We start from the raw sequence: 27,182 nt of genomic DNA on the forward strand, positions 1-27,182 counted from the left end.
GACAGCTAACGGTGGAAACACCTGACTGAGCAACCGCAATAGACCGTTGTCTTGAGGGTGTCACAAGCCACACCACTGAGATCCATTATCTCTGTCCTAGGTTCTTGGTGCCACGTTCCTGCGTGAAGTACTCGTGTCTATGACTTGAAGGGTTTTGTGAAACCCAGCCAGGAAAGTAAGTTGGGGGCAGGGATGGGTGATGGGAGGAAATAGCTGGGGAAGAAGAAAACAACTTCACACAAGAACTCATTGGTCATTGAGTATATGAAAAACCAATGCTTTAAAAATTAATTTAAATGACTGAATGAAAAGAGTAAAAAAAAAGTAATCATTTTTTCTACTATCAATAGGAATCAAGATGAATAGCCTGAACCTTTTATAGACAAATAATTTTCATTTATTTTTATAGTGGGAAATTTCTATAATTAGAACTAGTAAGCTATTGGATTCAGTAGATGTAAGTTCTTATAAAATGAGATATTCTGAGAATACTGCAAGAGCAAGGGCCTCTTGGTTTATACATAAAGATAACACACAGATGTGGTGGACCAGCACAGCTAAGCCACAAACCCTACATTATATTAAATGAGTCTGTTACTTCATTTATAAGGTTAGAAACCTAGAAGCAACACAAAAAGAAAATAAACATCTGTTTTAGAATATTATGAAGACAAATTTTAGGTGGATTTGAAAATGAAGACAATCACCTGTATTATTTTTTTCCTTTTTATGTGTATGTATCGTGTGCATGTCACATACATGTGGATGCACCATACATGTGTGCACATATGAGTGGAGGTCTGAGGTTGCTATTGGGAATCTCCCTTGATCATTCTTACTCTTTTGAGGCAGAGTCCCTCAGATAAACCCGAATTTCACTAAATGGCAGTCTTGTGATCCCAGCTTGCTCTGTCTTACAGGTGAGCTCCCACACCCTCTGTGCATTCTGGGAACCCAAATTCTGGCCCTCTTGCTTGAATGGCAAGTGTTTTAACTGCTGCGCTATCTTCCATTGGTTTTGTTGTATTTGTGTTGGTGTGGGCCAAAAGACAACATGGGTATGGTTCGCCTACCTTGCTGTCTCAATCTCTCACTGAGAACTGAAGTCTACAGATTAGGCTAGGCCCACTGGCCAATATGCACTACCACACCTGGCTGTTTATGTGGGAACCAGGGACCAAACTTGGGTCTTTGTATTTCTATGGAAAATATTTACCAGTTGAACCATCTTCCCCACCCCTGTTAACTGTCTCCTGAGTATAGGGAATGAAGGAAGCCCTGAATGAATCCTGAAGTCCCCAGTGAAAGTATGTTGTTGATATGGACACAGCCATATACCAAGGACCCCACAGCAAAGCTTTCCTTGCGGGACTGATTCTGAGTGTCGATGGGATATGTAGAAAATGTCCACCATGGCTTTCTCCCACTGTGTTTGGCCTGAAGACTGTTCGCCTACAGAGACTGCTCCTACCGAGATTAGCTTAACCTATCACTTTGATCCAGCTGTATATCATAAACCCTGCCTCCTGGCTTATGTGTATATATAACCCTGCCTTCTTTTCTAGCTGCACGCAATAACTTGGCCTCTCATTCCAACTGTGTATGCTAAACATGCTGTGTGTCCTTAGCACCTAAGAATACTCTGGCACCTACACCTAGGGTTCTAAGGCTTCTCTAGAAAAAAGCCCAGAGTACCCACCCAATCCAGGTGTCCATCTGTCTGTCTTGTCTTTGTCCCCTTGTTAACCCCATCAGGTCCATCCCTGAAGGCTATGTAAGACATTTCTGTTTCTTTAAGAAACACAGACATATTCTAAGAATATGTTTTCATCCCAGGTGTGGGGATGTATGGGGCTGTTTAGCAGCAGCTGACTATGATTTGCCTCGTGCTCTGTAGCAGAAGCATAGTTTTGCCAGCTGCACACAGTCTCTGCAACTGTGTGATGTTGTGAAATTCTGGAAACTTTTCAGAGGGTATGTGTATAATATGTGTGTGTGTGTGTGTGTGTGTGTGTGTGTATGCTAGAACCCTGAGAGACAGGCTTGGTGGTTGGTGGTCATTTAGGCGGTTGGCTAGGGCTTAAGAGTAGTCGTGCTCAAAGAAGAAACTAGATTCACAGATCTCTACCTTCACCTCATCCTTCTTTCTCTACTATCTAGTGATAGGTGGCGAAATGGGGGAGGGGGAACAAAGGGTGGGGGGAAACCCACAAAATAGCTAAATCCAAGTCAGTTCCCACAGACACATTGGGTGGCTCTCAACCATCTGTAACTTCAGCTCCAGGACCTCCAACACCTTCTTCTAGCTTCTACTGGGTATTTACACACGCATGCACATAATCACACAGAAATACACACACACACACACAATTTTTTTTTAAAGAAACAGGGCTCTTTAACAGGGCCCTTTAACAGGGCTCTTTAAAAAAAACAAAAAACAAAAAAAAACAAAACCAAAAACTCTTGTGTGTGCATTTGTGTGTCTATGTTTCTGTGTGTTTGTGTATGTGTGTGTGTGTGTGTGTGTGTGTGTGTGTCTTGCAGCTCTACCACTCTTCCCTTGGTTCTTTTTTTTTTTTAATTAGGCATATTTTATTGAATAACCGAAGTTATGGCAATGGTTAAGTAGTAATGTATACACATTCTGAAAAAATAACACATACACCAAATAAAATTAATTTCCAGGATAGATGAATAATGCACTATGTAAGGAAATTCATACGACTTAAAAAAACCCTGAGTCCCCACATTTAAAACTGATGCGCTGTAATAAACACAAACACGGCTCATCACTCATCAAGTGCTGAAGAGGCTGATACCAACCACACAAACACCCACGATCAGGGCTGTACATATTTTCTCAGTTTTCTTTCATTCATTTCTCTTTGAGCATATTTTCTCTGTACCTCTAAGCCATTTTCATTATGTAAGACTCCTGGTTCTTTCGAGACAGTTTTTCACTAAACATGGAGCGGAACCGGATTTTTGCCATCACCAGCATCTTCCTGTTTCCAGTCCATGCCTGCTCCCCAGTGTCGGGGTCACACACGCACAGGGCCATGCCTGGTTTCCACATGGGTTCTAGCAATCAACACCCAGGTCCTCGGTCCTCATACAAGTTCAGCAAGCACCCACCGAGCCATCTCCCCAGACAGCAGTCTATAGCACATTGGAATAGTAAAATCCCAGTGTCCAGTGAAAAGGTAGACAATAGCCAACATGCTACACTGTTACTCTGGAAGATTCTTTAAGGCAATGAGTGGAAGACTGGCTTGAAAGTCATGGTTGAGTGGTGAAAGTGAAACTTACCCATAGCCGTTTGTCCCCCACAGGATACAGTGTAGCACATAGTACAGGAAGATGGAACTCAAGATTATGGCCACCAGGTACGCTCTCATGGCTGGCCTGCCTGAAACGGGGTCCAAAGAGAGAGGACAGAATTACGCAGAGGTTTTTCACAATGGCTCAGATAGATGAATTAGTAAATAAATCTATAAGCGGAAAATGGCATGGATCTATAACATTGAAAATGCTGGCTGAACATACAGAAAGAACACTTCTGTTTAGTGTCTTAGTAAAAAAAAAAATGGCTGAGAACCATCGAAAGCATTTGAAATATATTTGCATGGTACCTCTGTTCTTTGCTTCAAAGACAGACATAAAAATCGCCTACTTTACTATGTGATTAAATGCAGAAGGCAGAGAATAAGTCGTTCTATAATGCATCTTTTTTTTTTTTTTTAATTTCAGTGCATTTGACTTTAAACTGGTATACTGTTGCTCTGCTTCCCTTACCAAGGCCCCAGATGATCTACACTGCACGTGGTAACCATTCCTTCCTTTCTTATCAATGTGTAGCAACCTCAATCCAAGCACCTGAGTATACAAAGTGAGGTCGGGCTGGAATTATTTGCAGTTCCTTCTAGGAGGAAAATAAGTTAAAGTGAAAAGGCTTTGTATTTAAATTTTGTGTACGTGTGTGTGTGCATGTGTGTGTGTGTGTGTGCTTGTGTATGTGTATGTATGTGCGCGCTCATGTGTGTATATGTGTGTGCTTGTGTATGTGTATGTGTGTGAGGATGCACGTGTGTGTGTGCATGTGTGTGTGTGCTTGTGTATGTGTATGTATGTGCACGCACGTGTGTATATGTGTGTGCTTGTGTATGTGTATGTGAGCATGCACGTGTGTGTGCATGTGTGTGTGTGCTTGTGTATGTGTGTGTATGTGCACGCACGTGTGTATATGTGTGTGCTTGTGTATGTGTATGTGTGTGAGCATGCATGTGTGTGTGTGTGTGTGTGTGTGTGTGTGTGTGTGTGTGTGTGTGTCCCTCTTTATTTTTTTGGCAGTGTCTAGGCTAGCTGGTCAGACAGCCCCAGCGACCTTCCAGTCCCTGCCAGCCCAGCACTAGAATCATAAATGTGTGCTACCATGCCCAGCTTCTTCACACGGATTCTGAGAGTGGAATTCCTGTCCTCATGCCTGTATAACAAGCCCTTTACTGACTAAGCTCACATGTCTATAAGCAAAAGCACACCCTCAGTGTCTGAGGATTGTCACACTGTCCTGGAAAGCGAATGACCACAGTCCGAGGTTGTCACCAAATATCTTACTTCAGTGCTCAAAATAAGCATTTAAATTTCCACTCAGAATAACACGCTTCATATAAATATCTAATGAAGATATAACTTACCAGCAAAAATAAGAGTTTTAAAAATAGTTGCACATGAGGGTCTAGAAAGAGCTGTCAGTATTTAGCATTCAGCATGCACACCTAGCCCTTAAAACATACCATTGGGGATAATTTTATAAAGCATGGCACTAGGTGTAACTGAGAATCTTGTTATTGTCTTGTTTTTCACTCACTAACATGTGGTTTAACTGAAAACAAAGAAGTATTTTTAAAACTTTCTTTTTCTTTTTTTTTTTTTTTTTTTTTTTTGCTTAAAAAAAAGTAAAATAAACCTGTCTTTGAAGAGGTGTTGTACACAGCACCTGAAAAAAAAAAATGAGGAAGTTTAGGTAGTTTCTAGAGTTTCGCGGCCAACGTAAAGCTTTGATATTCAAGGTGCAAAGTAGGCCAGGGCCAACTACGATATCCTGGCAATAAACATGTATGGTCCCTCTGTTTTTTGGGTTTTTTCCCCCCCATGGGAAAGAGCTTCCACAAATAGAATAATTCTCTAATTGTAATCCCATAAATGGAATGACTGTGTTGCTTTGAGCAAAAGTATTCAAAGGAAACCAGCCAAGATTTTATAGAGGACATGTGGCTTAAAAAAGCCATAAGGGTCTAGAATACAACTCTCAAGTGCCCTTCAAACCAGGGTGTCACAAAGCCACCACTACTTTAACATGTGGGCTGGGGCCTATGAGGGAGTTAGAGGGCACAAGCTGATCTTTTTTCAGTGCATAAATAATTTTCAAGTACCAAGTTAAGCTTAAACATGACAATAGTTTGTCTGGGAGAAGGGTTCACTCTGTAAAGTGCTTGCTATGCAAGCATGAGAGTTCAGACCTCCAAAAATGCTGGGTGTGGGTGTGTGTTTTCTGTAACTTCCGGGGGGGGGATGTTGGGGGAGTCCCTGGAGCCAGTATAGCCAAACAGCTGAACTCCAGGCTCAGTGAAAGACCTGGTCTTTAAAAATAAGGAGGATGCCAGGGCATGGTGGCATACACTTTTAATCCCACCACTTGGGAGGCAGAGGCAAGCAGATCTCTGTGAGTTCAGCCAGCCTGGTCTACAAAGTGAGTCCAAGACAGCCAGGGCTCTATTTACACAGAGAAACCTTGTCTCGAAAAACAAAAAGACAAAAATAAAAATAAGGAGGATGGGCTGAAGAGATGACTCAGTGGTTAAGAGCACTGGCTGCTCATCCAGAGGTCCTGAGTTCAATTCCCAGCAACCACATGGTGGCTCATAACCATCTGCAATGGAATCTGATGCCCTCTTCTGTCATGTAGGCATACATGCAAATGGAGTATGTATGTATGTGTGTGTGTGTGTGTGTGTGTGTGTGTATATATATATATATATACATACACACTTACACACACATATATACATATATAATAAATCTTTTTCAAAAACAGAGGAAAGCAATTGATAAAGACGTCTTTTAAAAAAAAAAAGACAAGACACCCAATGTTGATCTCTGCCCTAATCTACACACAGGACTAACACACACACACACACACACACACACACACACACACACACACACACACACTCTCTCTCTCTCTCTCTCTCTCTCTCTCTCTCTCTCTCTCTCTCTCTCTCCCCCTGCCCCCCCCCTTTCCTCTCTCACACAGTTTTTTAAGACAACAGCTTTCCTCTTCAGGAACTAATGAATGCACTGTTTGCATTGAGCTTCTAAATTCACAAACAGCCCATAAGTCTAGCATTTCCTTTAAGGATCACAATAAGCTTGATGATTGAGGAAAATAAAGGTTGTCTCCGTCCATACAATTTAAGAGACAGGAAGAGTTTAGCCTGCCCCTTAGAGATCTAGTCCAGTGTCACCCTGTCATCTCAAGATAAAAGGCAAGAGGAGAACCCAAGGGTGACAATGGTGATCTGAGTCTTGCACGGGGTGCTTTGCTGACCTTATTTTGGAAGTGCAGATAACACTCGAGGGGAGCTATCACTAGGGCAGAGACCAAGAGTCAGCCAGGCTGAGATGGGAGCCACATTAACAAGTTACCACCCTGCTAAGGTGACATTTGAACATCGCTGCTCTGGGATTCACTATAGAAACACGAGATAGAAAAAGAATATTATTGGTTCAGGTGGTAAAGTAAGTGTCCCCAACATGGCTTTAGGTGACTTGAAAGCAGGTGCTTCCTTTCTTATTTTACTCCTAGCACAGGACCTGTCACACAGACTTTGGTTGTTGGATGTACTTACAGGTATCAGAACTCAATGCCCTGTACTAAGTTTTCCCTGAAGTGCCTAGCATCTGGCGCATGCCCAAGAGATAATGACGGCACCCATTCACTGGAAAGTGAGCACTGGCATGTGCCAAATCATCAGGGAAAGGGTTCCGATGTATCACGGCTTATTGCTCTCACAAAGACCCTGAGAGGAAGTGGTAACCTTATACAGTTCCTATGTTAGAGATGAGAAAACGGAAGCACTGAGAGATGCTTTCCCCCTGACATGTAACAGAGCCATGACTCAAACCGTATCTGTCTCACAGAGTCCCTGAGAGGAAATGGTAACCTTACACAATTCCTATGTTAGAGATGAGAAAACAGAAGCACTGAGAGATGCTTCCCCCCCTGACTCAAACTCTATCTGTCATACCAGCACCCTTATACCCACTACCTCTCCCAGGGGCACCCCTTCGCAGAGAAGCATTTCTGTACTTTTGACCCCAGATTAAACAGTACACTATGTTTCCTCTGATTTTCAGTTCTACCCAGTTCTTCAGCAGAATTAGTTCAATGTCAGCTAGTAAAATGGAAAGTTCACAGTCTCTGACACAGATTCTGCTGGAATAAAACCCTATTATTCTCAACCCAGTTCCTTCCAACCCGCCCCTCCCCCTATGCTAGTATTGTTTGCAGAAACAAAGCTAACCCTAGAAAATGGCACTGGAAAATGACTTTAGTTTTCTTTTGGGGGGGTGGGGGGGAATCCTAATGTTTTCTCCAACCCAAGGGAGCTTCCTGGCGAATCTAAACAGTCATATAGAAGAAAGCATGTTCAACAACACGAGTTAGAACTCCCCAAGAACAAAAAAAAAACCCATGGATCTTGAAACCAATGTCAGCCAACAGCAGGGCAGAAACAGCCAGTGGTGGTGTTTACTTTTTTCAATGCTGGGCATTCAGACCCCTGCTGTCTGGTTTCTATGACCTCATTTCCTCTTGGCTTTTCTCCAGGGCCCTTTGAATGTCCATTTGTAGGCTAAGCCACCCAAGATCTAGTGCTGGTGTTGGTTCAGGGAAAGACCGCCTACAGAGCCCTGGGCTAGCAGCTCAACGGTTTGTCCAGGTTCCTGCAGATAGCATCTGTTTGCCAAAGCTGGTTCCCACATTAGATTCCTACATTAGATCACCCGGTTCCTAATATCTGAATTCATTTATTCATAGTCTCTCTAACTGACCTCTCCCCTCCCCTCCCCTCCCCCACCCCCCAACCCCTGCCGCAGCAGCTTGGCAGCTGAACTTTATTTTCTATTTTTGTAAGTTACTAAGGTACTAAGCTGTGTCCCCATGCTGAGGCAAAGCTTTCTTGTGCTTCCTGTTTGCTCAGTGATACATGACTTAACTGTGCACACTAGGCCTGATCTCATACCCAATGTTCTGCTGTTAAGACCTTACATGTACCTGCGGAAGTTAGAAAAGGACACCCCACTAGCTCCACACACATCCTTGTGGGCCCCCAGTATCTATGATTTTCAGCCCCGCTAGGCTTCAGCTATGACTTTCCTCTTACTCACCTGTGCCCATGGTTCAGCTCTACATACTGACATGGAAGCGCTGCTAACACCTGTGTCCATACAGCCAGCCCTTCCTCCACTCAGGCCTCTGCTCATCCTCAGCTCACACCAACACATGTGGACCCCACTTTGACAGAGGGAAAAACCTCAGTCTTCTTCAACTCGCAACCTCCTTATGAAGAACAGTCCTCACTTCTTCACCTGATGGTCCTGATGTGCACGGATGGCCCACTTACATACTTAGGCACTCGATCTGCTGGACACCTCAGCCATGTAATTGACAGCACAGTGTATTATACACATACTAAATGCATAGCATGGTATTAAGCAATTTTGTACATAATAGTTAAGTCAAGAGTTTTAAAATACTCAGTGAATTTGTTTAGTACTCAAGACAGTGGTTAGACTTCAAACTGCCAATTATCTGATATCATAGCCCACAGTTTTAAACTATATACTAAGTAAAACTATAATAATGACATTTAACTGTAACACTATGAGCTATAATAACTGTATTTTTAACTTTAACACTATGAACTTGGTGGCACATTTTAAAGTTAAAACAAAGAAACTGGGGTGTAGCTCAGTAGCAGAGCATGTGTTTAGCATGTATAAGGCCCTAGATCCAATTTCCAAGGCTAAACAAATAAAAAATAATGTTATGATACACATTAAGTATGGGTTTATTAAAATTTACCGTCTTAGAAACACTAATCTGTCTCACAAAGGGACAGTTTAAGGCACTGATGAAACTTCCTGCTATAAACACCTAAATTTTTTCAATATTTCACAATTAAAGAACTAAAGCACATGAACTCTGGTGTCCCATATTTGACCACATCCCCTGGGTGGGGAGGCCTGGTGGCACTCAGAGGAAGGATAAGCAGGCTACCAGGATGAGACCAGATAGGCTGTGACCATATGGTGGGGGAGGAGGTCCCCTTCTGTCACAGACGTAGGGGAGGGGAATAGGGTGAAAGAGGGAGTCAGGGAGGAACAGGAGGATACAAGTGAGGGGATAATAATTGAGATGTAATCTAAACAAATTAATAAAAAAAGAACTAAAGCACACACACACATGTAAATGTGCCGTTTATGCCAAAAGAAGCTATCAGTTTGTGAAGTTATTAGATACTGATGTTTAATTCAAAATATTAAGATGGGAAAAACACCTGCAAACAAACCGAAAGAAAAGTATAACTTGATTTTTCTCCCCTCCAAAATATAATTTTGAATTGTCTTAACAAGCTGTCCCCAACTACATAAATTCTGGCCAACTTCTAAAGCCACAGCTGTTTTTCCTCCTTTGGGCAGAAAGGCAACATCGCGTCTAAGTTTTTGTCTCCTGTCTACCCACCGGTTGTTTGGATGATGCGTTAGTCTTCAGCCACACATACTGCTCTCCTTCAATCTGTGCAGAACCAGTGCTTTGCCAGAGAGATTTCGTCATGTGCATATGTAGAGGGCTTGTTTCATCTACTTGAATGTAGGCTGTCCTTGCCACAGCAGCTGAGCAAATGCCCACACTCCCCCGCCCCTATCTACAGGGGACATGCTCATGGCAGACATGAGATGCACAGAGATTACCATCAGCAGAACCTTTATATTTAACAGCACAGCTGGACACGAAAACTACTCAGCTAACAGCAACTGTGCTAAAAATAAGTGGACTAAAGTTTCTGTTTTTAGATCCTCTCACTGGACGCTCCGCTACACTCACTGCACATACACAAGGAAGATTTTAGGAGGCTTCTTATGCTCCCTCTAGGTACTCCTGCTCTCTCTCAGGGCCTGTCTCTCCTCTCATCTCTCGTCTCTCTCAGTCTTTCTCTGTCTCTCTCCGCCCCCCTCTGCCCCCCGCCTCTCCCTCTCTCTCCTGTCTGTCTGTCTCTGTCTTCCGTGCCCCCTCGCCACCCTCAGGGACTTATCCTCCCATCCCTCTCTCTCACATTTTGTTTTTGTTTTGTTTACACAGGGTCTCTCTGTGTAGCCCTGGCTATCCTGTCTGTTGACCAGGCTGGCCTCAAACTCAGAGATCTACCTGCCTCTGCCTTTCGAGTGCTGGGATTAAAGGCAATGTGCCACCAATGTCCAGCTATCCACTTGTATTAGAGTGGAATTGTTTTTTTCTTTTTGAGACAGGGTTTCATTTAGCCCAGGCTGGCTTCAATTTTACTATTATAGCAGAGGTTAAACTTGAACACCTGGTTCTCCTGTCTTCACCTCACAAGTGCTGGGATTACTAGCCTGAGCCATCACAGCTGGCCTGCTTTCCTGTTTTAATATTCTATTGGGAAGATACTAGCTGCAAAAAGTATTTGATAATATAAATGTGTAAGTACTATGCTTAATTTTTAAAAATAGCTTTATTATAATGGAAATTACATACTCTAATCTGATTTGTTTGATTGTACAATTGGATGAGGTTTGGCGAATGTAGCCAATCCTGTCACAATCGCCAATGTGAGGATACCAAACATTTTCAGCAAACCCCAAATTTCCTCTGTTGCAGTCAGTTCCCTGGCCCTTTTTCCTGATCTCGGGCAACTTGACGACACCACTATAGTTTCTATACATCTCTAGAATATGCACATACACTCATATATATCACTATATAATTCCATAGATATGCAGCCACACCGGGTGAATCTTATTTATGCTAATATAATGCCTTAAAATCGCATGCACTGTAGCTGCTTGTACCAAGTTTCTATTGCTAGGTAGTATTCCACTGTGGCTAGGTATACAGGAATTGATTTACATTTCCCTGGAAAGAGATGTTTGACTTCTCTGCAGATCTTTGTTTACTGCAAATAAACTAGAGTGAACATTCAAATATAGCTCTTTGGGTAGGGACATGTTTTCATGGACAGTGTATGTGCTAGTTGGTTTTTGTCAACTTGACACAAACTAGGGTCACCCGTGAAGAGGGAAACTTAAACGAATTAACTTCATCAGACTGGTTTCTGGGCATGTCTGTGAGGCATTTTCTTGATTGCTGATTAAAGTGGAAGGGCCTGGCCCACTGTGGTTCTGGGTTATATAAGATGTCAAGCTGAGGAAGCATGTGTGATGGCTAGTGTTATGCCCCCCACCCCCACTGGATTGGCCTGTGGGTGAGTCTGTACGGCATTTTCTTAATTGATGATTGATTGCGGGAGAGCCCAGCCCACTGAAGGTAGTACTGAGCAAGCCATGGGGGGGCAAGGCCATAAGCAGTGTTCCTCCATAGTCTCTTCAGTTGCTGAAACTGTGATTTCTGTCTGCATTTCCTTCCTTGGGTTCCTTCAGTGACTGACTGAACCTATCAGCCAAACAAACCTTTGCTCCCCATGTTTGTTTTGGTCAGTGTTTTAACACAGTATAGCAAATATGTTTTAACTTTATACAAAGACTTTATATTTCATTCTGATAGCTATTTTTTTAAACAACATATTTGCTTCAATCAGATAAAGAGGAAAATATACATAATTGCTTTAAGTTAATGGTGCTACTGAATAAGACAAAAATCAGTGAACAAAGAAGCTCTAAATGCATTAATGATGATAATACATTGATTATGTACATACAGTTAAACATGATGCATATGTACCCAAAGATATGGAAAACAACACTCAGTGTGGTATTGGAATTAAACTATACAAGTTCAAAGATCATGTTGGTGATCTGTTACTGCTAAAGAAAAAAAAATTCATTTCCCTGGCACTCCAGTGTGGTCCACAGTACCCATCACCCTGGCACTCCAATGTGGTCCACAGCACACATCACCCTGGTACTCCAATGTGGTCCACAGTACACATCACCCTGGTACTCCAATGTGGTCCACAGTACACATCACCCTGGTACTCCAATGTGGTCCACAGTACACATCACCCTGGTACACTAATGTGATCCACAGTACACATCACCCTGGTACTCCAATGTGGTCCACAGTACACATCACCCTGGTACTCCAATGTGGTCCACAGTACACATCACCCTGGTACTCCAATGTGGTCCACAGCACACATCACCCTGGTACTCCAATGTGGTCCACAGTACACATCACCCTGGTACTCCAATGTGGTCCACAGTACACATCACCCTGGTACTCCAATGTGGTCCACAGTACACATCACCCTGGTACTCCAATGTGGTCCACAGCACACATCACCCTGGCACTGCAGTGTGGTCCACAGTACACATTACTCTGACACTCCAGGGTGGTCGAGAGTGCACATCACCAGGAGGAAGGTAACAGAAATGCACACTCTTGTCCTCTCTGATCCTCTGAGTTGGCATCTGGACTTCTGCAGATGCCTGGGTGATGTGTGCTTACAAAACACTGCTGGAAGTCAGAGGAAAGGGAACAGGACCCCCAATGAGAGGGTCAGGCCTTCATGCAAACTAGGTGTTTTAAGGTTTTAGAAGTTCCTCCAACTCCCATGCTTCAGCCTTTAGGTGTCTTTCAAAATAGCAAATGAGCAAAACTTTTTCAGAAGCCAAAAAAAAAAAAAAAAGACATACCCTTTGAGAATAAGAGGGATGGAAGAAAAGACCTGCTCGCCACAGCAAGAAGGGAACGTCTGGTTTATTTATAAATGCACCAGACACAGTTGTTCCTACATAGTAGACAGATCTATCCCCTACCCACTACCACTATCCCATAATACTACTCATGCTTTGGGGAGGAAATACATAGAACCCTCTTGAACCTGAGTTCAATCCTCAAGACCCACATGGTGAAAGGAGAGAACCAACCTCCACAAGCTGTCCTTTGGCCACTTGTCTAACGTCCCCCCCGCCTACACACACACACAGACACACACACACACACAGACACAAACACACTAATAGACACACACAGAGAGAGAGAGACAGAGACAGAGACTAAACAAACAGATAAATAAATGAAAATATAATTTAAAAGTGTTTTTTAAGTGCCAAACACATCACTATTCAAATGTGACAACAGCACTTCCAGTTACTGCTATGTACAACTGGATCCAGGAATTTCAATCTTAGAGCTAGGATGGGTTCAAAAGTTTAGGACACTCACTTAGACAGAATGAGGCCTTAGACATAAAACCACAGTAGAGACAGCCAGGATTGTAATATACTAAACCACAGTAGAGATAGCCAGGACTGTAAAACAAAACAAAACAGAACAAAACAAAAGCAAAACAAAAACCTTTAAAACCTGACAAAAGTGTTTAGCCTTAAATAAGCGCTGAGGCATAGCATAGCATCTTTATGTGGATTAAAACTCCACCCCTTAGCACAACTCCTATTTCATAGTGAAGGTCAAGTAGTGCTTCCTTATTCAAGAATAAATAACTCAATAAGAAAAGAATGATACTGGTGGCATCACTAGTCTGTCTTTTTTTCTTTTTCTTTTTTTTTTTTTTTTCTCTCCACCCCCAAGACAGGGTTTCTCTGTGTAGCCTTGGCTGTCCTGGACTCACTTTGTTTTGTAGACCAGGCTGGCCTTGAACTCACAGAGGTCCGCCTGCCTCTGCCTCCCTAGTGCTGGGATCAAAGGCGTGAGCCACCACGCCCAGCCGCCCAGTGGTCCTTCTTTTGTCCCGGTGTCTAATCTCTCAGGTGTTCACATCTGGCCACTTCTATCTGGTTGGTGCGGAGAGAGCCTTGGTTTCATGTCACTCCTCTGCCTGTGCTGCTGGATCTCCACGCCCACCTCTGCCCATCTAGGCTCAGGCTTCCAGGCTGCTGTCTCCATCCTCTTTCCCAAACCTACATTCTCATTTCTGTCTCACGATCCGTCTTAAGGATCTCTAATCTTCTCTTTAGACCAGCTCACAAGTTAAAACTGACATAAAACTCTCAAAGTGCATTCCCCATCTTGGAACGCACCTACATTGAAACTCTCACTGGCTATCTGCCAAGTGCACATGAAACCAGGAGGCCCAGAACTCTAGGCGTCTATAGTTTGGCCCTTTTAATTCCTCCTCTTCTTCATGCAATTTACAGTTTGTAGGCAGCAGTGTAACTGGGTGGTAAGATTACCTGTGTGGCAACTTAGCCTCTTAGGTTTGAGTCGCGGCAATTCCGCTGACTCCTCAAAATACCCTGGAGATGCCTTAGCTTCTTTTTTTTTTTTTTTTTTTTTTAATGTGTGACTTTTTTTTTTTTTTTTTTTTTTACTAATTTATTCTTGTTATATCTCAATGGTTATCCCATCTCTTGTGTCCTCCCATTCTTCCCTCCCTCCCATTTTCCCCTTATTACCCTCCCTATGACTGTTCCTGAGGGGGATTACCTCCCCCTGTATATGCTCATAGGGTATCAAGTCTCTTCTTGGTAACCTGCTGTCCTTCCTCTGAGTGCCTCCAGGTCTCCCTCTCCAGGGGACATGGTCAAATGTGAGGCACCAGAGTACGTGAGAAAGTCATATCCCACTCTCCACTCAACTGTGGAGAATGTTCTGACCATTGGCCTTAGCTTCTTTATGTCTCATTTTCCTCTGCAAAATGGGGAATAATGATGCTACATAACAGAAGTATTATTAAGTAATAAGTGTAATTTAAGCATCTCGCAAACTGTAAGGACTTTTAAAATCTTACTTTAATTTTTCTTTTAGAATTAGTGAAACTGTCCATACACCAAGTCTTTACCCAAAACTATATGGAAACACAGAACGTAAAGATCTTACAGAACACAAGACTAATGATAATAATAGCTTCAAAAAGTGAGGTTTCCATTACCACAATAACTACTATGTCTATACACTAATTTGACATTTCTAAGTGTCTATTGACCACGCGCTTCTGAATGTAAAATTAAAGGCATTCCCTACATTAGTAGTAAATCTTTGGCCATATTCAAATTTAAATCCTCCTTTTTATGCTCTTCATAATAAAATCACACAAATACTGAGGGGGGAAAAAGATGGGCGTGGTGGCGCACACCTTTAATCCCAAGACTCAGGAGGCAGAGGAAGGAGGATCTACAAAGTGAGTCCAGGACAATCAGGGTGACACAGAGAAACCCTGTCTCAAAAAAAAAAAAAAAAAAAAAAAAATAGGGCTGGGGGTGATGGCCCATGCCTTTAATCCCAGCACTCGGGAGGCAGAGGCAGGCGGATCGATGTGAGTTCGAGGCCAGCCTGATCCACAAAACAAGTCCAGGACACACAAGGCTTCGCAGAGAAGCCCTGTCTCAAAAAAACCAAAACAAACAAACAAAAACAGAAGGAAGGAACCCAGAAGCAGGAGCTGAAACAGAATCTATGGAAGAATGCTGTTTCCTGGTTTGCTCCCCACAGCTTTTTCATATGACTCAGAACTACCTGCCCTAAAGCAGCACAGCCCACAATGGGCTGGACCTGCCCACAGGTGGAGGCCATTTTCTCAGCTGAGCTTTCCTCTTCCCAAACTACCCTAGCCTGTCAGGTTGACCACAACCCACTAGCACACTGTGTAACTGAGGACAATAAATGGCTAAAACTTACCAAACCCTTAACTGGCAAAACTGTTCTGAACAGTTTAGATATGGAAATCTTCAGTCATCAAAATCACCCCCTAAAAAGGTTTTTTTTTCATCCCTCTCATAGGGATGGAGACACCACCCAGAGAGGGTAACACCAGCCCCGGGACACTACAATGTCTGCAGCAGAAATGCAACTTGAACTGATGTTTTCCATTATTATGAGGACTCTCAAAATCTTATCTCCTTGGTGCCAGAAAAATGTAAAGAGTAACAGGAAGGCAAAAATCAACATTACAGGCCATACTCCATTAAGAGGTTGCCAGCAGGAAAAAACTGAGGATTTATTTATTTATTTATTTATTTATTTATTTATTTATTTATTTTTCCAGACAAGGTTTCACTGTGTAACTGCCAAGGCTGTCCTAGACCAGAGCTTTGTAGACTAGGCTGGTCTTAAACTCACAGAGATCCACCTGCCTCTGCTTTCCAAGTGCTGGGATTAAAGGCGTACGCCACCACGCCTGGCTGACACTGAGGATCGTATCTCATCCTCCTAATTCCTCTAAATTCAAGATAGTCAAGTGTAGTTTAAGTCTAGTGACCTAGGGGTATCCTGGTGTCAGGGGTGGGACTATGAAACACCGTAAATAATCTCAGGATTAATAAACAAGAAACTATCAAGAACCAAATCCTAAAACCACAGTGAATATTTAAATGGTCAGTGCTGCTAAACCATAATATTTTCTATCAAGACGTGTCCTGCACAAAAAGACCTCAAAGAAGACGGTATACTGTTGGGCCAGCAAGATGGCTTAGTGCAGTGGTTCTCGACCAATAGGACTTGACCTCTTTGGGAAGTCATATCCTGCATATCAGATATTTACATTATGATTCATAACAGTAGCAAAATTACTTATGGAATAACAACCAAAATAATTATATGGTTGGGGGGGTCACTACAATATTAGGAACTATATTAAAAGGCTGTGGCATTAGGACGGTTGAAAACCACTGGCTTAGGAGGTAAAGGTGCTTGCCACAACGGCTGACATCCAGCATTTTATCTTTAGGACCCACGTGGTAAAAGGAGAGAACTTGCTCCTGCCAAGTAGCCCCCTGTCCTCCACACATGGCATTTGTATGCTGGCATACAAGCACTCACAATCACTCTCGGGAGCACAGAAACACACTTTAACAAAACTTAGTATTTTTAAAGGCCGTACTGTAATGCATTTGCTAGTAGAATAATCCTTTCGTGATGAATCTTAATGGATCCAAGACTACAAGAGCTCATGGGGGGGGAGGGGGTTTGTCTCTTTTTAAGTGGATAATTCCTGATGGATATTTTTGTTTTAAAGCTTTCTCTGAATAAGTGATGAGGCGGTTACGAAATGTGTGCAAATAGTGGGGAGACTAGGATTAAAATTTTCATTAGGGTGGTGTAAAGATATCACTATTAATTCTGTCTTTAAAGACAGAGGGAAATAGAATCTATCCAGAAAACCAGGCACAGGATGAGTAGGCCTCTTGCCCAAGGTTTGTTAACCATGACATCTCTCAATATTTGTCAAGAACATAATGTCCTACTTTGACCTCTAGAGTTTTCTTCTTCCTCCTTTCCACATTGACTTTAAATCAGCTCCAAAGAAAGCACATTCAGGTTGGCTATAAAAATTAGCTTCCAAGCCTCCACAGTTTGACTTCTGGATACGCTGAAGAGGAACCAATTGGGTTAAGGCTCCTAGGCCTTTTGGTCACATGCTGAACTTGAAAGAAGGAAAACAGCTTGAAGCTGGAAACAGACCACCTGCACCACATTTCCGGTGTTGAAATTCACATCTAAGGAACCTGAGCCAAGACTGGGTTGCCTCCACTGCCCACCAACCTGTGCTTTTAAGGTGTTTCGAGAAGGCCCTCTCTTCCTGAGGGGAGGTGGAGGAGGATGGTACGCCTCAGGAGCCTACTGCCGACATGTGGAGGTCTTGATACAGGAAGCAATCCAAGATGAGGGGGTATGCTGTGGCTTCACTTGTGAGTGCTGAAACAAAACACAACGATGTGATGTTTAGAAAATGGTTAAGCCACAAGAAGCTGAAGGTATTAAAAAAATATATACTAAGAACACTGTACTAGCCAACTCAGTTGTGATTCCCTAAAAGTTGCTTTGTGGGGTATTTAGATGAGATTACCAAACACAAAATATAAATGAAATAAACACAAAAACCCAACAGCCAAAAACACAAACAAACAAGTCTCAACAGCCAAGCAAGCCTCACATGACATTCCTCTCCTTCCAGACTGGCTCTCCAAAGGATCCAGCTCAATCTCTTTCAAAAATAACATACCCAGCTAAACTAACCGAAAGCAATCTGAAAGTGAAAAGGCCACTGTCTCACCTGTTGGGTTACACTCACACAGCTTCACTGTTAAATGCAAAAATGAGAGGAGAAGCTACAAGCTGTCAAAGCCTTAGGAAGTTAGGAGGAGAAGAAAGGAAAATGGGAAGGGGGTGGGAATAAAAACAGAGGAGAATGAGCAGGACAGAATCATGGCACAATACAACAACAACCAGCAGCCAGTGTCAGAATGTGCCATGGGCCTCTTCCTAAAACAGAGAGGAAAAAGGCTGCAAAGAAAATTTGTGGCTGCTCCTCATACAAATTTTCTTATACAAAGTTAACTGGATCTCTTCAAAAACAGATATACAAGGCCAAAATAGAATGATGTTTATTTCTGAAGTCAAGGCAAATAACTATCTTGTTATCAAATCATGGAGTGCCAGGCAAAGATAGATTACCACAGGGTGGTGGTGACACATGCCTTTAATCAGAGCACTTGGGAGGCATAGGCAGTCAGATCTCTGAGTTCTAGGCCAGCCTGGTCTACAGAATTTTCCTCCATGAATATATAGGACATGGAGTTTCTGGATCTCTGTCACCTACCACCAACTACTACTCAAGACTGACTGGAGTAAAAAAAATCCAGATTGCAATGTTGGAAAGGCTCCTTAAGGTTATTTAGTCTGAAAAGATCATAAAGAAAAGGCGAAAAGGCCGACAATGTCCTACCATAACTAGATGGGAGATGGATATGTAGGTACACCCAGAGAAAATAAGCCAGAAGAAAAAAGAGCCCAGCCTTATTATGTTCAAAGGATCCTCAGAAGAAGAACTCCATGATTTAAAAGCTATTCACAGAGATAGCTCCTTCTTAGGAAAAATGTCCTGAGATTTTGGATACCTAAAGATAATAACAGGCTTCATCACGGGTTATCAAGGATACTTATTCTGCTCTTTGGCAGGATTTGCAGAGAAGCACTTAAAACCCGTTGGCATCAGCTGGACACGCTCATTCTGAGGTCTGAAGCAAGACCCCATTGGTCTTCCTTCCAGCAGGCTCCCAGGTGACGCCAATGTCATTATTCCATGGCCCTACAGTTTTTGTAGAAAGAATAGACTATGCACAAGAACAAGTGTTTCCAAAATGTAGTCCTGTGCTATGGTTTTACACACACACACACACACACACACACACACACCCTCCTTTCCAGCCCTGATTTGCAGACAAATGATTAATATCAGGTTAAGAGGATTAACGAGGCCACACCAAGTTCCAGAAAACGTGTGACATCATGCTACCCTGAGGACCTTACTGTTGTATCTTGAGCAGTTATTACGCACAACTGCAAAGATGTCGTTCACTTCTATTTTTAAGAAATGGTGCTTTCATCCTGAGTTTAGAAGGTAACCACAGCCAGTAAGTTAGCAGCTTACAGTGAAACAGAATGTGAAAAAGAAGGCTCTAGAAGAATTCTGCTCATGACTTCTATAAAACTGTGTGGCCGTAAAAGGAAACGCAGTCTTTCAAAGCCACAGACTGTAATCCTTGTACAGGCTTTCTCTTCTTTTTCCCAGCCCTGACATTTCACTAATACTCACCTGGATCATCAGTTGGTCATATTTTGTTCTGCTCCTCAACCCACCTAAGTTGGGCTTTCCATCCGTTATTAACCTTTTGTGAAACCTTCCCTGGGGAAATATACAGATCTGAATGTAGCCCTTTCTCAAACCTTAAGCAACAGTTAGTTTCTCTTCTGGTGAAAATAATACTACAGCCAACAAGGGCCAAGCCGGACCTGCCGGTCCAGGTCTGTAGTCCTAGCTACTCAAGGGCAAAGCCAGCCAGCCTGGGCAACTTAGTAATATCCTGTTTCACCATAAACAAATAGCAATGGGGTTGGAGAGGAAGCGCACTAGGGGAAGTGTTTGCCTGGCACCTGTGAGGCCCCAAGGTGTTTCCCAGTACTGGGCGAAGAAATGACAAAAAAGATAGTGTTGCCTTCCTGAAGTTATAAACAGTAACATCTGATTCACAGAGGTCCCCTTTCAAGTCACCTATCCTGTCAGTATTGTTGTTGTTGTTTTCTGAGTGAGCCTAAGTCATTCTGTACCTTCTACCTCTTCTCTGTCAGCCTCTCTCTGCTCTTTGGCTACCTTTAAAATAAAGAAATGAATTGGGCTGAGGGAAAACAGAAATCAAACTGTAAGATTCCAGCGTTAGAAATTGTCCTGCTTTTCAGGCCAAATCCATGTGACAACATATCTACCACTGTCCTGTAGAAGGTCTCCTAACCCAAGTTACAAATGAGAGGCGGGTCTTAATTTGGAGTACTATCTATTTCATTATTATAAATAAACCTTTAGTTATCTGTTTTTATGAAACCATATATCTTAGATTTACATCCAAATGTCACTATACTAATAACCCTTGTAGCCAAGAGTGCTGACTAAAATCCAGTATCGGTAAAATTAACTCTCAGCATTGTTTCATTTCTAGTGATATTTTTGGTACCAAATAAACAAATAAACAAATTCCGACTGTCTACAGAACAGCACACATTGTTCTAGCCAGCAGGGATTCAGTGCCTCAGAGTCATACTACAGCACGCCACTTGTGAGCATTTATCTAATTATAGTTGAGAGCTGTCAGAACTAATCCAGGCAGGGAGAGGCAGGAAACACTTTCTGAAAGATGAGACTGAGTCTCATGAAACAGGCTAAGAAGGAAGAACATCCCAGACAGAGGATGAGAGCACCTGCAAATGTTCCAGTGGCAGCCTGAGAGCGTTCACCAAAAACAACATGATAGAAGGACAGAACTGAGTGCCACGACCTGGCTCTGACCTTCACACATGTGCAAGGCATGACCATGCATGTGCATGCAAACAGACACACACAAACAAAATCCATGAAAACAATCTTAAGGTAATAAATTCCTAATTTATAGTGTTAACAAAAAAGCATCCTAGATGGGCGGTGGTGGCGCGCGCCTTTAATTCCAACATTTGGGAGGCAGAGGCAGGCAGAGCTCTGTGAGTTTGAGGCCACTCTTGTCTACAAACTGAGTCCAGGACAGCCAAGGCTACACAGAGAAACTCTGCCTCGAAAAAAACAAAGAACAAAACAAAACAAAAAAAGGATTGTAGAGTGTGTTCTGTGCAGAGATAATGACTCAGTGAAATGTCTGAAAACTATTAACTACAGACAAGAACCTTATTTGCATTTGCTGCGTTTTTAGCTCAAAGACATTAGGATAAAGTATACGGACTGTCATGCATAAATTGAAGTCAGAACTACAAATACATTAAGACTCATCTGTGGGATTCCTGCACCTTCAACATTGTTTTTATAAACAAGCATCTGGGAAAAAAAATACCCATCCTCAAACATTAGATATTTCAAAATATATATAACTATTTACTAATGCCCACATTCTTCAAAAGAAGGGCCTTTGTCTTGGGAGGGTGGGGGCCAGGGGTGGGGAGGTGGAGTCGAGATGACTTACAATGAAATACAACATCTTCCCCAAAGAAAGGAAATAAAAAGTAATCTATGTTCCCAATGCAAGAAGTAATGCCAGCACATGGGAGTCTCCATGGAGTCCATCTATTTGGTGCCACTTTCACAACTACAAAAAAAAAAAAAAAAAAAAAAAGCTTTAGCACATTCCACAGACAAGGCCAGGAGATGGCGCCTCTGCTCAGTTCCTGGCGGAAGTCCAAAACATCCAGGCTGAGGAAAACCCTCCCAGCCTTCAGGAGACCCCTGGCCTAACTCAACTGAAATCCCTTTAGTAATTTGGTAAGAAAACTGGCCAGATCAAAGAGCTCTTACCATCTGTAGACTCACCCTTTCATCTTAGATTTACTATCCATCTATCAGGCACCACAGGATCTCGGGATGCAACGGTTGAGCTTAAATTGTGGTCAGCTGACAGGCAAATCCCTAGTCACACACTTAAGACAATCAACCATAACATAAACAGAACCTGTTGTTCCACTGATGACCTCTTAACTGCTTGTTCAAGGTAAGCTACTTTATAATTTGTTACAATAAATATGTATTTTCTGAAAGATAAGAGTAGACTAAAATTCCTTTTTCTCCAGGTACAAATGCCAAGAACTAGAAGCTGAAAGACTCAGTGGACTGAGAAATCACACACACACACACACACACACACACACACACACACACACACACACACACACACACACACACACACACACACACACACACACAACACACACACACACCCACACACACAAACACACCCCCCCCCCCCCCCCCCCCCCCCCCCAAGAAAACAAAATTAACATTACTTTGCTGGGGTTTGGTTTGGTTTGGTTTGGTTTTTCGAGACAGGGTTTCTCTGTGTAGCCTTGGCTGTCCTGGACTCACTTTGTAGACCAGGCTGGCCTCAACCTCACAGCGATCCACCTGCCTCTGCCTCCCAAGTGCTGGGATCAAAGGTGTGGGCCACCACACCCGGCTAAAATTAACATCACTTAAACTCCTGAAAGTTTTACATTTTTGGTTTTTAATTGCCCTGAAGATGTTCCCATAGCTACTGACAGCACAGACAGAGAAGGGAAGCTGGAGACTGCATCTCTACTCTGCAGCCACTCTAGACTAAACATATGAAAGGAGACTAAAATGCAGTCTGTGCTCAGAGCATGTAACAGAACTGCTGCCTGCTGATTCTCTAGGCCTGGAAACCAGGACACCAACACAGAGCACAGAAATTGGGCAGAGTCTGTGGACTCGCCCTGGGGATTTCAAAACAGTACCTTCCTTGTGATCACACTAGAAATTTAGACACAAATAAAAACTAGATCCAAGCCGGGCGTGGTGGCGCACGCCTTTGATCCCAGCACTCGGGAGGCAGAGGCAGGCGGATCGCTGTGAGTTCGAGGCCAGCCTGGTCTACAAAGTGAGTCCAGGATGGCCAAGGCTACACAGAGAAACCCTGTCTCGAAAAAACCAAAAAAAAAAAAAAAAAAAAAAAAAAAAAAAAAACTAGATCCAGTAGTAAGGCAGTTTAGGGAAAAAAAAAAAAATCAACCTTTGCTCAAAATAAAACATCCTGTAGACTCATAAGCCCTGCACAATTCCTTACTATCGAGAATCCCACTGTCAAGCTGTTTTTCAGCAGGTTATATTTTTCGCATATGAAAACCATTCTTCAATTTGCCCACGTGCAGCAGAATGAAGCATCTATTCGCAAGACAGCACAGCATTCAGGAAAACTGGGCCTTCATTTTAAAATACAACATGCTGGTTTTTGTTTTTGTTTTTCTTTCAAAGATTTTTTCTGGAGCGGAGAACTGGGAAAACTGCACCCCGCAATAAGGCTTCAGCCTGGGTCTGGGGAAAGGCCTGCTCAGAGAGGGCCAGATAAGTAAAAGGATTAATATTCAAGGTTCATCCTGTGTCTTAATCAGGACTTCAAGAGCTGAGTAGGGAAAAGGAAAAGTCACACGGCAGCACCAAACCCATCATCCCACGAGGCACTTTCACACCGGAAGGAGCAAGGGGCCAGAGAGCAAGCCTGGGGAGTCAGCTCACCGGGGGAACTTAGGCAGAGACAGCCTCTGCCTTCTCCGTGAGGCAGTCCTGAGACCCAAAGCGAGGTCAACGCCCGTGGTATCCAAAGAGAGGTAGCACATCAGTCCACTGCAGACCCTCTCTGTACAGTGTCTAGGGCTTCAGGAACTGGAGGGAGGTGGGAGGAGCTTCAAGCAATCAATAAATGCTGTCTCACACAGTTCCGAAGTCTGGAGGGAAGATGCTGGCAGGCCCCACGTTCCCTCCGGGAGTCAGTCGCTTCTCTCGCGCTCTGTGAGCTTTGCAGGTAACCTTACAGCACGCAGTGCCTTATACATTCATCCCGGAAGTCTCTACCTTCACCTGGTGTTTTCACCAGGCCTCCAGCATTACATCAATTAATTGTTTTAAGGGCCCATCCTATTCCAATATAACCTCATCATAATTACATCAGATTCAATTCTATTTCCAAATAAGATTACAGGCCTGGGCGAGGGTGGGGGTGGGAGAGGCTGGAGAGATGGCTCAGCAGTTAAAGAGCACTAACTGCTCTTCCAGAGGACCCCCGTTCAATTCCCAGAACCCACGTGGTGGTTCACTGCTGTCTGTAATTACAATTCCAGGGGATCTGACATCCTCACACCAATGCACATAAAATTAAAAAAAAAATTTTTTTTTTTAAAGAACCACAGGTTTGATCATGAGCTGCATGCTAGAGTTGACAAGAAGTGAGCAAATGACACCTTCAAAGGGAGGCCAGGCCCTCGTGCTCAGCCATAGACCCTGGTGCCATGGAACCTTCAGAATCCATAGGTCTGTGTGGCTATTCACACCAACTCAAGTGGCAGGACAGATACTTCCTTTGTAAACTGTGTAAACCTTCAAGACTTGCAAGTAAAACACACACACACACACACACACACACACACACACACACACACACACACACACACACACACACACATACACACACCCTTCAGTGGCTGGTCCACAAACAGACTTCCCTAACAAAAAGATCCCACCAATCACACATAATCCCTCCAATGCCAGCCCACCTGGAAAGCTCTGCCCTCCCCCTCGTCTCAAGAAGTCTGTGTTCCACCCAGTTCCCTGCTGTTTCTTGTGGGAGCAGAGGTAGCCAACCTTCTGGGGTTTTTCTCTCCCACTCCCTATAAATGGCTTGCATGAAGTTTGCTGCGTGGTGTGGCTTTATGGTATTACTTAGCTTCAGACTGCCAGGATACCTTTCCACCTGAGCTGTAATGCGTACAGTGCCAACAGCAATGCCAAAAGGATACAACCAAGACACTATCAACAATGATGAATGTCAGCACAAGGGTCTCATCTAAGGAAAGCAGAAGTGACTAACTAGGAGCAGGCAGTGCCCTCCTGACCTCAGGAACATTCTATTGCTTCTTCCAAGGCAGCCAACACTCTGTTAAAATTATAAATTAATTCCTGTTTTTTTTTTTTATTTTTTGAAACAGGATTTCTCTGCGTAGCCCTGGCTATCCTAAAACTCTCCCTGCAGACCAGGCTGGACTAGAACTCAAGAGATCCACTTGCCTGTCTTTGCCTCTAGATTGCTAGGATAAAAGGAGTGTGCCACCAGTGCTAGACATAATCCCTCCCCACGCCCGCCTTTTTTGTTTTTGTTTTTTTTCAGACAAGGTTTCTCTGTGTAGCAGCTCTGGCTGTCTTGGAACTCACTCTGTAGACATGGCTGGCCTCAAACTCACATGGATCTGCATGCCTCTGCCTCCCAAGTGCTGGGATTAAAGGCATGCACCACTACTGCCTGGCACACACGCATTCTCTCTCTCTCTCTCTCTCTCTCTCTCTCTCTCTCTCTCTCTCTCTCTCTCGATTTATTTACTTATTATATATACAGTGCTCTGCCTGCATGTACAACTGCAAGCCAGAACAGGGCACCAGATCACATTATAGATGGCTGTGAGCCACCATGTGGTTGCTGGGAACTGAACTCAGGATCTTTGGAAGAGCAGACAGTGCTCTTAACGTCTGAGCCATCTCTCCAGCCCCCATAATTTCACTTTCTAGTATGCATATTTGTTGTGGATGGTGCAAGCGTTGAACTCTATGGCTCGTGCATGCTAAGAAAGTCCTCTGCCAGTGAATCATATCCCTAGATAATTTTCAATATTTAAGCATAGTCAGCCATCCATAACAGGAGTTGGTCAACCTGTGACGTTTCTTATCCCCCAGCTTTGTCCTGACCCCACAGCAGCTCTGCTTTTCCTCTTCTTCCAGTCCAAGTTTCCTCCACTCTCTAGCAATCCACCCCACTCTGGCAGTTCTGACAGAGAACTTTTTGTACCCTGGGGCACTAACTTAGTAAGTGGTACCAAACAGGTATCTAGGAAACACCAGAATTATCAGTTGAAACTTGATAAGCAATGAAATTATGGCCTAAAAAAACTGCTTGCTTGCAGAGTGTGGGGTGGGAATGGAATTAAGGGGAGTTGAATCAAACTATGAATAAATAAACTTTCTGGGGGGGGGGCTTCATACATGTTATGTGACTCAACTTTTGAAACACGGACTCGTTAAGTTATCCATACTGGCCTTGAACTTTCACCTTTCCTGTTATCACCTTCCAGAGCAGCTGTGAGGAGAGCACTGAGTGACCAGGCCTGTTGTTGAGCTGTCTTATTCCTAAAGAGGCAATTACCTTTGCTGTTCATGTTGATGGCACACTCATTATTGCAGCCACAAACTTGACTAAGCCAACACAAATTATCACCAACTGGGAATTATGAAACTGTACTGAGAGTTTGCTGCACATGAAAACAAACATCAGAACACTCACCCGCTGGCATCTACACACCCATCTCTCCCAGCTAAGTACACCGTAATTTTCCAGAAAGAAAATGTATTATTCTCTACAGTTTTAGGTTTTTTGGGCTCCATATCCTTTGATGGATTGTTTTGTTTTCAGAGATGATTCTTTTATGTACCCCAAACTGTCCTCAAACCCCAGATCCTCTTGACCCCACATCACAAATTCAAGGGTTAGAAGTAGATGCAGCCAGAAGGGCATGGTGTCACACCCCTTAATCCCAGCACTCAGGAAGCAGCATTCACAGAGATCTCTGTGAGTTTGAGGCAAGACTTGTCTACAAAGCAAGTCCAGGACAGCCAAGGTTACACAGAGAAACCCTGAAAAACCAAAAGAAAAAGAGAAAAAGAAAAACCAGGGCTGGGTGTGGTGGTGCACGCCTTTAATCCCAGCACTCGGGAAAAGAGGAAGGGGGATTGTTGTGAGTTTGAGGCCAGCCTGGCCTACAAAGTGAGTCCAGGACAACCAAGACTACATAAGGAAACAAACAACAACAACAAAAAAAACCAAAGAAGTAGATGCAGCCACCATACCCAGCTTAGAGTTTCAACAAGCATGAACAA

At 43.2% G+C, this 27,182-nt stretch overlaps 1 protein-coding gene across 1 annotated transcript in view; it reads right to left on the reverse strand.

Annotated features, from left to right (window-relative positions):
- Positions 1-27,182, reverse strand: part of St3gal6 (ST3 beta-galactoside alpha-2,3-sialyltransferase 6) — a 55,852-nt gene that overhangs the window by 21,556 nt on the left and 7,114 nt on the right. Inside the window, exons 2-3 of the mRNA XM_051150097.1 lie at positions 17,762-17,914; positions 3,310-3,409 (exon numbers count right to left, since the gene is read on the reverse strand). Coding sequence (XP_051006054.1) covers positions 3,310-3,398 — 89 coding nt within the window. The 5' untranslated portion in view covers positions 3,399-3,409; positions 17,762-17,914. The remainder of the gene's footprint in view (positions 1-3,309; positions 3,410-17,761; positions 17,915-27,182) is intronic.

This window comes from Acomys russatus, chromosome 8 (genome assembly GCF_903995435.1).
Source record: "Acomys russatus chromosome 8, mAcoRus1.1, whole genome shotgun sequence".
NCBI lineage: Eukaryota > Metazoa > Chordata > Mammalia > Rodentia > Muridae > Acomys > Acomys russatus.